This window comes from Oncorhynchus mykiss, chromosome 12, assembly GCF_057628025.1.
Source record: "Oncorhynchus mykiss isolate SJ-2025 chromosome 12, ASM5762802v1, whole genome shotgun sequence".
NCBI lineage: Eukaryota > Metazoa > Chordata > Actinopteri > Salmoniformes > Salmonidae > Oncorhynchus > Oncorhynchus mykiss.
Window position 1 is genome coordinate 72,950,457 of NC_143033.1, and position 13,233 is coordinate 72,963,689.

At 43.0% G+C, this 13,233-nt stretch overlaps 1 protein-coding gene across 1 annotated transcript; it reads right to left on the bottom strand.

Annotated features, from left to right (window-relative positions):
- Nucleotides 1-19: 19 nt before the first annotated feature.
- Nucleotides 20-12,090, bottom strand: LOC149979366 (tRNA N(3)-cytidine methyltransferase METTL2-like). The gene is made up of 9 exons (XM_090193235.1): nucleotides 11,835-12,090; nucleotides 11,226-11,314; nucleotides 2,236-2,510; nucleotides 1,964-2,013; nucleotides 1,704-1,764; nucleotides 1,482-1,621; nucleotides 1,243-1,349; nucleotides 1,004-1,069; nucleotides 20-649 (listed from the first exon to the last, which is right to left on the bottom strand). The coding sequence occupies exons 1-9, from the start codon at nucleotides 11,987-11,989 to the stop codon at nucleotides 486-488; spliced, it is 1,107 nt and encodes a 368-aa protein (XP_090049361.1). The 5' UTR covers nucleotides 11,990-12,090; the 3' UTR covers nucleotides 20-485.
- Nucleotides 12,091-13,233: the final 1,143 nt, after the last annotated feature.

Below are 13,233 nucleotides of genomic sequence, written 5' to 3' on the forward strand. Positions count from 1 at the left end.
AGGAATCATGTCACAATGATGGGTTTACACAAGGTTTTTTAATCATTTTGAAGTGGTGAATGTAAAAAAAAAAAAGTTTACTCCTACAGCGCAATTTATCTAAAATAATGGATTATGGCAAACAGTCTGTTGAATGTAAACATTAGAATATTGGGTTTCCAGACATTTGTTCAGGTTTCATTAGCTCATCAGCCTTCTCTATATTCTGTTTCTGAGTCATGTCCACCAGTCAGAGATTCATTATCAAAAAGCACCTGGGGGAAACCAGAGCTGTGAAGACAAATGGCTGAGGGAACCCAATAGAAAAACATGTCTAATGCTTTGCACACACATCACCCCTCAATCCATCTCCATAGTGTCCATCATCACAATGGTCTCATGGAGGTATCCCAATTCTATCCCTCCCTCCCAGGGGCTGCAGTCCCACATCTACCTCAGACACTAGTTCAATGATAAGCCACAGTGTTCTCTCTGCTGTTCCTGGCTCACTCCTGTGTCTCTGGTGGTTGAGTATGAGGCTTGCGGTACTTGCATTGGATCCAGACACGGTACATGGTCAGCTGCTTGCCTCTGTTCACCTGCAGCCGCCGGTCCACCATGTTCTGGACCTTCTCCAGACCTGCTTCACTGAAGTAGTCATGTAGCTCATCTGGAGAGAGATGTCATGGAGATATAATACACAAAAAAAAAACAGAAAGTGTCTAGTGTCTGAGGTAGATGTGGGACTGCAGCCCCTGGGAGGGAGGTATAGAATTGGGATACCTCCATGAGACCATTGTAATGATGGACACTATGGAGATGGATTGAGGGGTGATGTGTGTGTGTAAAGCATTAGTCATGTTTTGCTATTGGGTTCCCTCAGCCATTCGTCTGCACAGCTCTAGGTTCCCCCAGGTGCTTAGATAAATAAAAGGTTCAATAAGAAATACATTTTTAAAAACTGACTTGCAAATGACCACTGTTAAAAAGCAGTACATACTAGCCTTTTGATTTGATTCATTACCTTGTGTGAAGAAATAGACTCGTGTTCCATCACCCCGGACATAAAAGTTATCTGACAAGCACCTTCCTGAAAAAGGAACACATTCAACAGATTTTCCCCAAAACATGTACATATTGCTAATCACAATTTATAAGCATTTTGCTACAACTGCAATAACATCTGCTAAATATGTGTATGTGACCAATACAATTTGATTTGATCCCACACAGTCCCACGCATGAGTGCCTATGGTAACTAACCTTTCTTGAAGCGTAGCTGTGCCATGTCATAGCGCCCATAGTCCCTGAGCAGCAGCACTCCTCCAGGCTTCAGCAGCCGAGCCAGTCTGCTGATGGAGGCTTGCATCCTGACAGAGAAAAAGAAAGACATGGGAATTTGATGGCACTTAATTTTCCCTATCACACACATGCAGTCACACATACACGCACCCACACTTGATTGTTGCCACACTCAAACACGTCACACAGGGGCGGCTTACTTGTCAGGATGCAGGGCTGAGAGCACGAAGATGAGCACTATAACTTCCATGCTGGCGTCTGGGACAGGGTAAATAGCTCCCTCATCACCCAGGTCATGAACAAAGGCATAGCAGCGCCCGGGGTCATACTCTGAATTAGCCTGGTAGTGAAAGGGACAAGATGAATAAATCTATTTATCAGCCAACTAATGACATCATCTATCAAGCATTTCTCCTTCTCACCTTGACCAGCTCTACAGCGGTGCTGGAGAAATCACAGCAGTAGACAAACAGCCCAGGGTCACTGTCACACACAAAGAAGACAGGGTCACGCAACATGGAGGTGCGAACAGGGTTGCATCTAATACATATTGAGATCTGAATAGCAGATATACAGCATGTGCATACGAAGAGGGTAGTAGCTACTATACAAAGTCAAACTGATCAGGCTGCATACTGCATAATGGGACTGATCAATACATGTGGTCCCAACCACCACTCACTTGTTGGTCTTCAGAATGGGAAAGACGGTGTTGCCAACACCACAGCCAACCTATTGAATCAAAAAAGGGCATAGGTTAGCCTACAATATGCCTGAGGGCTACATGTACTTAGCTGGTCCCATATCTGTTTGTGCTCTTGCCAACTCTATTGCTCATTCTTACGACAAACATGTTTGACATTACAATGAGTGACAATGAGTTGGCATTACACAAACAGACTGGCAGTCAAGCTAACATATACTGCAGTCATACTATGATTCAATATTCCTCACCTCCAGTATGCGATACATGGCACTGGATCCAGGGAAGTCACCATCTACAGTGGCCAGAGGGGCGACTGTACTGGTTTGGCCCTGACTCTGTTCGAGACCATGTGGTTCACTGTCCTCAGCTCTATGGTCCCCAATACAGGAGTCCTGGTTGAGACGACACTGTGGGGCCAGCTCAGGGAACTCTGTGAAGAGCCAGTGGCGGTCTTTGAAGAAGCGATTCTCATGGATGGTGTAGAATTCATTCCAGTACTCGTTCGCCCTGCAGTCAAAGTCCTCTGTTGAAACGAGTGGAAGAGATGCAAATTGACTACCACATATACTATATCTCGTTCTGGTACTAACACTACATGACCAAAAGTATGTGGACACCTGCTCAGCAAACCTCTCATTCCAAAATCACGGGCATTAACATGGAGTTGGTCCCCCCCTTTGCTGCTATAACAACCTCCACTCTTCTGGGAAGGCTGTCCACTAGATGTTGGAACATTGCTGCGGGGACTTGCTTCCATTCAGCCACAAGAGCATTAGTGAGGTCGGGCACTGATGTTGGGCGATTAGGCCTGGCTCGCAGTCAGCGTTCCAATTCATCCTACAGGTGATCGATAGGGTTGAGGTCAGAGCCCTGTGCAGGCTAGTCAAGGTCTTCCACATCGATTCTGACAAACCATTTCTGTATAGACCTCACTTTGTGCACAGGGGCATTGTCATGCTGAAACAGGAAAGGGCCTTCTCCAAACTGTTGCATCAAAGTTGGAAGCACAGAATCGTCTGGAATGTAATTGTATGCTGTAGCGTTCAGATTTCCATTCAATAGAATTAAGGGGCCTAGCCTGAACCATGAGAAACAGCCCCAGACCAATATTCATCCTCCACCAAACTTTACAGTTGGCACTATGCTTTCAGGCAGGTAGCATTTTCCTGGCATCCGCCAAACCCCGAGTAGTCCTTCGGACTGCCACAGCAACTTTCCCAAGCCTCCCCCATTTCTCCTTCATGCAAATCCAGATAGCTGATGTTCTGAAAGAGATGCAAAATCTGGACCCCTACAAATCAGCTGGGCTAGACAATCTGGAACTATATTTCTAAAATTATCCGCGCAATTGTTGCAACCCCTATCACTAGCCTGTTAAACCTCTTTCGTATCATCTGAGATCCCCAAAGATTGGAAAGCTGCCGCGGTCAACCCCATCTTCAGAGGAGACACTCTAGACCCAAACTGTTACAGACCTACAGTGGGGAGAACAAGTATTTGATACACTGCTGATTTTGCAGGTTTTCCTACTTACAAAGCATGTAGAGGTCTGTAATTTTTATCATGGGTACACTTCAACTGTGTGAGACATAATCCTAAACAAAAATCCAGAAAATCACATTGTATGATTTTTAAGTAATTAATTTGCATTTTATTGCATGACATAAATATTTGATACATCAGAAAAGCAGAAATTAATATTTGGTACAGAAACCTTTGTTTGCAATTACAGAGATCATACGTTTCCTGTAGTTCTTGACCAGGTTTGCACACACTGCAGCAGGGATTTTGGCCCACTCCTCCATACAGACCTTCTCCAGATCCTTCAGGTTTCGGGGCTGTCGCTTGGCAATATGGACTTTCAGCTCCCTCCAAAGATTTTCTATTGGGTTCAGGTCTGGAGACTGGCTAGGCCACTCCAGGACCTTGAGATGCTTCTTATGGAGCCACTCCTTAGTTGCCCTGGCTGTGTGTTTCGGGTCGTTGTCATGCTGGAAGACCCAGCCACGACCCATCTTCAATGCTCTTACTGAGGGAAGGAGGTTGTTGGCCAAGATCTCGCGATACATGGCCACATTCATCCTCCCCTCAATACGGTGCAGTCGTCCTGTCCCCTTTGCAGAAAAGCATCCCCAAAGAATGATGTTTCCACCTCCATGCTTCACGGTTGGGATGGTGTTCTTGGGGTTGTACTCATCCTTCTTCTTCCTCCAAACAGGAGTTTAGACCAAAAAGCTCTATTTTTGTCTCATCAGACCACATGACCTTCTCCCATTCATCCTCTGGATCATCCAGATGGTCATTGGCAAACTTCAGACGGGCCTGGACATGCGCTGGCTTGAGCAGGGGGACCTTGCGTGCGCTGCAGGATTTTAATCCATGACGGCGTAGTGTGTTACTAATGGTTTTCTTTGAGACTGTGGTCCCAGCTCTCTTCAGGTCATTGACCAGGTCCTGCCGTGTAGTTCTGGGCTGATCCCTCACCTTCCTCATGATCATTGATGCCCCACGTGGTGAGATCTTGCATGGAGCCCCAGACCGAGGGTGATTGACCGTCATCTTGAACTTCTTCCATTTTCTAATAATTGCGCCAACAGTTGTTGCCTTCTCACCAAGCTGCTTGCCTATTGTCCTGTAGTCCTTCCCAGCCCTGTGTAGGTCTACAATTTAGCCCTGATGTCCTTACACAGCTCTCTGGTCTTGGCCATTGTGGAGAGGTTGGAGTCTGTTTGATTTTGATTTGGATCTCTTTTAGTCCCCATTTGGACTAATCTTCCAAGAGTACTTAAACATTCAAATACAATTTATAATACAAACACACTTTCACATATAACACACTATTACAATCATACATAATACTAGCATAATGACCCAATAAATACTCAATCTAAAAAAATATTGATTCTTCATCTACTATAATCCCACAACATTTCTATATACTATATTTAAATTGTTTTAAAATAATGTTTAAATTTATTTTTTGAAAAGTTTCTAGTTTGCTCAGTTATTTTATTCCATTTCTGTATTACTCTAAATCGAAATGTTATTTTGCCTATTTCTCTTTTCTGTCTGGATAACGCATAGATGGTGGACAATCTATTCCTAGTATTTACGGAATGTCTGTCTCTTACCAACTGAATACCGTTGTGAATAGAACTTGGCCATTTTAAATGATGTACATTATAAAATAAAATAAGCATGTTTTTTTCAATTACCTTGTCGATTGATGACCTACCAAGAACACTTCTGTTGCATGACTGCAACAGAAGAACCATATCTCCACCTTAAAACAATCCTTGCTGCTTTATTCTGTGCATTCTGCAGTCTTCTAACTTCACTTGATGATGCATTTCCCCAGACCACCGAACAGTAGTTCACCTGACTCTCAATTAATGCATGCTGTTTTAATATATATTTTTTTTTACATAGATTAGTTATTTGAGAAGACCATGATAAGCAGTTGTCTAGCTGCACTCCCAATAGTTTGGTTTCTGCCACTTCTTAAATCTGTACTCCTCCCATACTTAATTGTATCCCATGCTGTTTTGGCCTTTTCCTAGTTGAACAGTCCAACATAACTTTGGTTTTCTTGGTGTTTAAAACAAGTTTATTTTGGCAAACCCACTTCCTGATATTCTCCAAATCTCCTTGTAAAGCCTGCTGTACCTGTTGAACCAATTGTCTTGCTGCATAAATTGTAGTATCATCTGCAAATATAGTAGATTGAGTTTCAACCAAGGCATAGGGAAGGTCGTTGGTATATATTAAATAAAGAAGTGGCCCAAGGCAGCTGCCCTGCGGTATTCCACAGTTTAACACATTAGGGGAAGAAAATTAACCATTGATATAGGTGGACTGTTTCCTGTCAGTTAGATATGACTGTACCAAATTCAATGCTACCTCCTTAAAACCATAATGCATTAATTTGGTCAAAATTATTTCATGATCCACGAAATCAAATGCTGCACTGAAATCTAAAAATAGTACACCTACACATTTGCCATTATCTATAGCATTGAGCCACTGACCAGTCATGTCAACCAATGCAGTGGAATGGTTTTTGCGATAAGCATACTGATTGGCTGTAATCAGATCATTCTTTTCCATGTACTCCCACATTTGACTACTCACAATACCCTCCAATATCTTACTGAGTGTAGGGAGTAGACTAATTGGTCGACTATTAGCAGGAGTAATGGGTTCTTTGCAGTCTTTCGGAATAGGACACAGTTTCGCATGCTTCCATACATTTGCAAACATCCCCTTTTCCAGTGACCAATTAAATATGTATCTCAGTGGAACTGCAATCTGGGGAGCAGCACAGCGAAGCAAAAAATTGTCCATAAGACTATAACCTGTAGATTTACCATCAGGTAATGACTTCAATAGGTTTAACACCTCTTCCACTGACACCGTTTGTAGACTAAAAGAGCAGATCTTATTGCTCATAATATGATCATCAATCCATTGGACAATAGCTTGTTTGGAAGAATGTATGTCTACATTGTTGCTCAGTGATTACATTTTCTGTGTAAAAAAATCTGCAAAATGATTGGCAATATCAACTGGTTTTGTTATTATTCTCCCGTCAATCTCCACACTGGATGGGCATGATGAGATAAGATGTAGCAAGTAAGCCCTTAACTGTGTTCCATACCTTTTTAGACTCATTTTTACAATAAATAAAAGCATTGTTGTAAAATATTTTTTTCCCCTTCGATTCAATTTAACTGCATATTACGTAATGTTCTATAATTCTGTTCATCAATTTCTAATTTGGACTTGGCTGCTAAGACTTTTGCCATATTTCTTTGAGAAAAAGCCTCACCCAGTTCATCATTAATCCATGGAGATGGACGGGCACCAGCTGTACTCTTTCTTATAGGGGCATGATGGTCCATTACCTCCATGAGCAAATCAATAAAACATTCTGTAGCGTGATTTAAATCATCCTCTAGATAAATCAGCTCCCAGGGTACAGCAGCCAAATCATTTAGAAATAACTCATGATTAAATGTTTTAAAATGTATTTTGACCACAATCCTAGGGTGTTTCTTTGGAACCTTGGTGTTCATGGTTATGGTCACAATATTATGGTCTGTCCAGCCCACTGGCATTGATCTGGCTTTTAAGCATTGCAATGGTATATTACAGAAAATCAGGTCAATGCACGTGTCTGAACGATGACCCAACTCAATTGAAGACCTAGTAGTATCATTAACCATTTGTTTCAAACCACAGTTCTTAGCATATCTCATCAATTTTGTTCTATTCTAATTATTGTGATCCTTCCAATTTATATTAAAATCACCCAAGATAAATACATCTCTGTTGCTATCTGTGGCCTGGTCAAATCCAGTACATAAGTCATCCAGATAGACCTCCTAGCTCTACGGTGTCCTATACACACATTCTACCAATATGGGTGCCTGGTGAGGCAGATGTCCTTGAGCCCATTGTGCCTCTATTTGACCTACATTAAGGTCATCCCTCCTCTTAAAAGGTATATGATTCTGAATATACAGTGCAACACCCCCACCATTCCTATTCCTGTCCCTTCTCAGTAGACTATATCCTTGAATGTTCATTTGCCCATCATTTACAGATGCATCTAAATGCATTTCGGTCCAAGCCAAAATATGAATATTATTTATGTTGACCAAGTTAAAAACCTCATGTATTTTGTTAGGAAGGCTACATACATTAACCAGAGCTATATGCAGCCCTTTCCTTATCAAGTGGAGATCAATATAGCATGTATTCGTTATAGTTGAAGTTGTCATGATACACTACAACACACAAACTCAGTTTTAAACATTACATTAAAATAACCAGGGAGTTACTCTAGAGTCCTGATACAATTGCCCGTTGATATAAAGTTTATCCATCACCATGGAGACTCGTTGATTCAGGCAACGCTTTTCCTTCATGATGGGATATAGTTTTTTCTCCTTTCATTGATCTCGGTGGGGAAGTGATCATTAATTCCAAAATCAGTGTTTCTGAGTTCTCTTCCCATGTTCTTCGTCATTTCCTTTTGCTTAAATTTATCAAAACATGCAATAATAGCCCGTGGCCTATTTCCAGAGGCCTTACCTATTCTATGGACTCTGGAGAAAGTGGCATTACGCACAACATCCGTGGGCAGTTTCAGTTGAGTTGACATAAAGTCTCGGACTGTGTCCTCACAGCCTCTGCTGTTGTCATTCTCCAGTACCCCTGAGAATATTAGATTGTTCCGCATTGATCGACACTGTACATCAAGCAATGTTTCTTTAAGTTGTCTGGACCTCTGACAGTCTCTATGGGGGTGCCACAGGGTTCAATTCTCCGGCGGACTCTCTTTTCTGTATACATCAATGATGCTGCTCTTGCTGCTGGTGATTCTCTGATCCACCTCTACGCAGACGACACCGTTCTGTATACTTCTGGCCCCTCCTTGGACACTATGTTAACTAACCTCCAGACGAGCTTCAATGCCATACAACTCTCCTTCCGTGGCCTCCAACTGCTCTTAAACGCAAGTAAAACAAAATGCATGCTTTTCAATCGATCGCTGCCCGCACCTGCTCTCCCGTCCAGCATCACTACTCTGGACGGCTCTGACTTAGAATACGTGGACAACTACAAATACCTGGGTGTCTGGTTAGACTGTAAACTCTCCTTCCAGACTCACATTAAGCATCTCCAATCCAAAATTAAATCTAGAATCAGCTTCCTATTTTGCAACAAAGCATCCTTCACTCATGCTGCCAAACATACCCTCGTAAAACTGACTATCCTACCGATCCTTGACTTCGGCGTTGTCATTTACAAAATAGCCTCCAACACTCTACTCAGCAAATTGAATGCAGTCTATCACACTGCCATCCGTTTTGTCACCGAAGCCCCATATACTACCCACCACTGCGACCTGTATGCTCTCGTTGGCTGGCCCTTACTTCGTATTCGACGCCAAACCAACTGGCTCCAGGTCATCTATAAGTCTTTGCTAGGTAAAGCCCCGCCTTATCTCAGCTCACTGGTCACCATAGTAGCACCCACCAGTAGCACAGGTACAGTGGGGCAAAAAAGTATTTAGTCAGCCACCAATTGTCCCACTTAAAAAGATGAGAGAGGCCTGTAATTTTCATCATAGGTACACTTCAACTATGACAGACAAAATGAGAGAGAAAAAATCCAGAAAATCACATTGTAGGATTTTTGATGAATTTATTTGCAAATTATGGTGGAAAATAAGTATTTGGTCACCTACAAACAAGCAAGATTTCTGGCTCTCACAGACCTGTAACTTCTTCTTTAAGAGGCTCCTCTGTCCTCCACTCGTTACCTGTATTAATGGCACCTGTTTGAATTTGTTATCAGTATAAAAGACACCTGTCCACAACCTCAAACAGTCACACTCCAAACTCCACTATGGCCAAGACCAAAGAGCTGTCAAAGGACACCAGAAACAAAATTGTAGACCTGCACCAGGCTGGGAAGACTGAATCTGCAACAGGTAAGCAGCTTGGTTTGAAGAAATCAACTGTGGGAGCAATTATTAGGAAATGGAAGACATACAAGACCACTGATAATCTCCCTCGATCTGGCTCCACGCAAGATCTCACCCTGTGGGGTCAAAATGATCACAAATCCCAGAACCACACAGGGGGACCTGGTGAATGACCTGCAGAGAGCTGGGACCAAAGTAACAAAGCCTACCATCAGTAACACACTACGCCGCCAGGGACTCAAATCCTGCAGTGCCAGACGTGTTCCCCTGCTTAAGCCAGTACATTTCCAGGCCCGTCTGAAGTTTGCTAGAGAGCATTTGGATGATCCAGAAGAAGATTGGGAGAATATCATATGGTCAGATGAAACCAAAATATAACTTTTTGGTAAAAACTCAACTCGTTGTGTTTGGAGGACAAAGAATGCTGAGTTGCATCCAAAGAACACCATACCTACTGTGAAGCATGGGGGTGGAAACATCATGCTTTGGGACTGTTTTTCTGCAAAGGGACCAGGACGACTGATCCGTGTAAAGGAAAGAATGAATGGGGCCATGTATCGTGAGATTTTGAGTGAAAACCTCCTTCCATCAGCAAGGGCATTGAAGATGAAACATGGCTGGGTCTTTCAGCATGACAATGATCCCAAACACACCGCCCGGGCAACGAAGGAGTGGCTTCGCAAGAAGCATTTCAAGGTCCTGGAGTGGCCTAGCCAGTCTCCAGATCTCAACCCCATAGAAAATCTTTGGGGGGGAGTTGAACGTCTGTGTTGCCCAGCAACAACCCCAAAACATCACTGCTCTAGAGGAGATCTGCATGGAGGAATGGGAATGAGGAATTTCCACCATAATTTATAAATTACAGGCCTCTCTCATCTTTTTAAGTGGGAAAACTTGCACAATTGGTGGCTGACTAAATACTTTTTTGCCCCACTGTATATTCCAGCAGGTATATTTCACTGGTCACCCCCAAAGCCAATTCCTACTTTGGCCACCTTTCCTTCCAGTTCTCTGCTGCCAATGACTGGAACGAAATGCAAAAATCACTGAAGCTGGAGACTCATATCTCCCTCACTAACTTTAACCATCAGCTGTCAGAGCAGCTTACAGATAATTGCACCTGTACATATTCCATCTGTAAATAGCCCATCCAACTACCTCATCCCCATTTTGTTACATATCACGAAATTGGGGAGAAAAAAAAAATCATATGGGTACGTTTTTAGTGATAGCATATTTCAAGGCTTTCTTTGGTGTATTTTAATTATGTTACTAATATTGCAGGAGGTGCAGAAGAGGTGGATTTGGCGCATGCGCACTTGCTCAAAAACAATATTTAGATTATTTCCAGAAAAGGCATTGGCCATGTTCAAGAGGATTAAAACTGCAATGTATCATGGGTAAATTGTGACTGACTGACTGATCTTCAAATAATAATGAGTTGCTACTTGTGATGCAAGGTGATTTGTGGATCAGTCAGTTGGGACATTATATACAGATCTCTGATAGCAGATTTTTTTTCGGTTGCTTGTAACTTTTTATTTAGACCTATCTTGGAAGTACATACTGTCTGGGACGGCAGCAATTATGATAGTTGCTCAGTGAAACTCCTTTCCTTGGTAAGTACCAAATTAATTTTGACATTATTAAGCTTGAAAAGCTGGTGAATGGCAAGTTGAATGGATGCTTCTGGGCTTAAAGGAGGATGTCTCCTGTAAGCCCAGATTCTGGTTCAGAACCAACCTTGCTTCTCTTGAGGGAGGGGCTGACTGTTTTCCTGGACCTTCTTCTTGGCAGCTGCCTCTTGCTCCTCTGTCCACTCCACATTGTCCCTGAAAGTGAATGGGACACCAACACCACTAGAAACCAAGAGGAAGACATGCTACCCAGGCCTCGTTCTGTTATGTTCTGTCCATATGTTAGTCCAATAATAGACTAATGGAGCCTAAAGTTACTCTTTATAGTACAAGGACCTTACATGTCCTGTTGAAAAGCAAATTTACACACAGGTGATCGAAGACGCAGATGGCTAATAAACAGTTTTCCGTAAACAAGCGCTGTAACATGGAAATATGGCCGTGTGGAAACCCTAACCCTATATACAAAGGTGTGTATCAATTTAACCTTTTTTATGATTTCTCCCTGAGATCAAAGATAATGTTTTTATGATTCCAAAGCAAGCGATGCATGTTAATGTTCAGACCAAGCCTTAGGGCTCTAAACAAAACACCCATGTACAGAAGACACCTTCATCCAATGACTCTTGTGTAATGTAATGGAACTGAGAATCATGATCAAGGGCTATCCATGTGTGTGTACTGCCACAAGTAGTATGCATGCTAAAATACGAACCATGCGTTATGTTGAAAAACTTGACGTGGGTCTGTCAGGAAACGGGTTCCAAACTGAGGTCTTTTCAGTTCTCCAGATGTGGATTCTGGTAATATTTGTCCCGTTTCAGTGATGTTTTGCTCCACTATCCCTCCCAGAGTAACGGGCGCTGCCATGTTGAATTGACGCACCGGAAGGAATGTCCAGAGAAGTTGAAACAAAGACTACATTGTCAACGAGATATCCCACTACAGTCAGTAAATCAGCGTTGCCTGTGAGTACTCGTTTACACCAGTTGAGCGCGCCATAGCCCTACATTTGGCATTATGATCGAGAACGTGGCTGCTGATGAGATCCCCGTTTGGGGATGAATTGCGGTAGGATGAAAGAAGATGGCGGGCAAGGATAAAAAGTGGATTAGGTTTTGAGGGAATATGGAATTCAGGACTGCACAGCACTTTTGGAAGAGCTAGAGAAGGAAAGTGAACGTGAAGAGTGTGAGGGTGAATTAATTGTGGTGGCAAGTGCAGTGATAACCACTGAGAAGAAGCTGAGTGTAGAGGGCAGTGGTGTGGTGAGGGAGGTTGGCGCCAAGTGCGAAAAGAGGGATATGTCCCCTAGTAGCTCAGAGATGGAACCTGACGAGTTTATGGATGTAGTACCTGCGGCGAGGACCGCCTAGCGTCCCGAGGATGAAAATGATGATTCTGGCCCAGTGGGACTGAGATTTGCGGAGTGAATGATCCTTGCATTTTGGCTAATCCATATGTGGTGTCAGGTTGGATGGAGAAGAGGTTGGGGACTGTTGAAAGTAACTCGGAGTGGAATGGTGATGATTTATTGTGTTTCTTCAGTCCAGAGGGAGTTAGGGACAAGAAAGAAAGGAGTGTTAACAGGGATGGCAGTGTGTTGAGGAGGATCAGTTGAAATGGGAGATTTGCGGTGTCTGTGACACCCGCTGTTTGGTGCGATGGAGACCCGGTGGAGAGCGTGGGAAAATGGAGAAGACAATGTCTGTCCTGCTGAGTTTTGATGTAGAGTCTTTGCCCGACAAGGTCAAGTTTGGAAGTGTAAGGTATCCCGTGAGAGATTTTGTTCCAAAAATACCACATTGTTTTAGTTGTGGAGTTATGGGGATGTTGCAGCAGTGTGTAGGAGGGGAGATTCCTTAGAAGTGAGAAGTGTGCAGGAGGGCATGAGACGAAGGAATGTGGTGTTGAGTGGTAGTGTTCTGTTCTCTCAGACCGTTGCTCAGTAGATTAGACAGGGTTAAATAGTGGAATGGGGTAGTGTTTTTTTTTACAGAGGGCTAATAGTTGGCAGGGTAATTTTCCTGTTTCCCAATATTGTAGTACTCTATCAAATTTATGTAGGCCGTGAATGGCCTCACACACCAGTACAGTAGGTGATGATGTATGCA

Coding starts and splice junctions, on each gene's coding strand:
- LOC149979366 (XM_090193235.1), bottom strand. CDS start 11,989: ATGGCAGCGCCCGTTACTCTGGGAGGGATAGTGGAGCAAAACATCACT. Junction 11,315..11,834: donor GTTTTTCAACATAACGCATG/GTTCGTATTTTA, acceptor ATTCACTTTCAG/GGACAATGTGGAGTGGACAG. Junction 1,765..1,963: donor CCCATTCTGAAGACCAACAA/GTGAGTGGTGGT, acceptor TGTGTGTGACAG/TGACCCTGGGCTGTTTGTCT.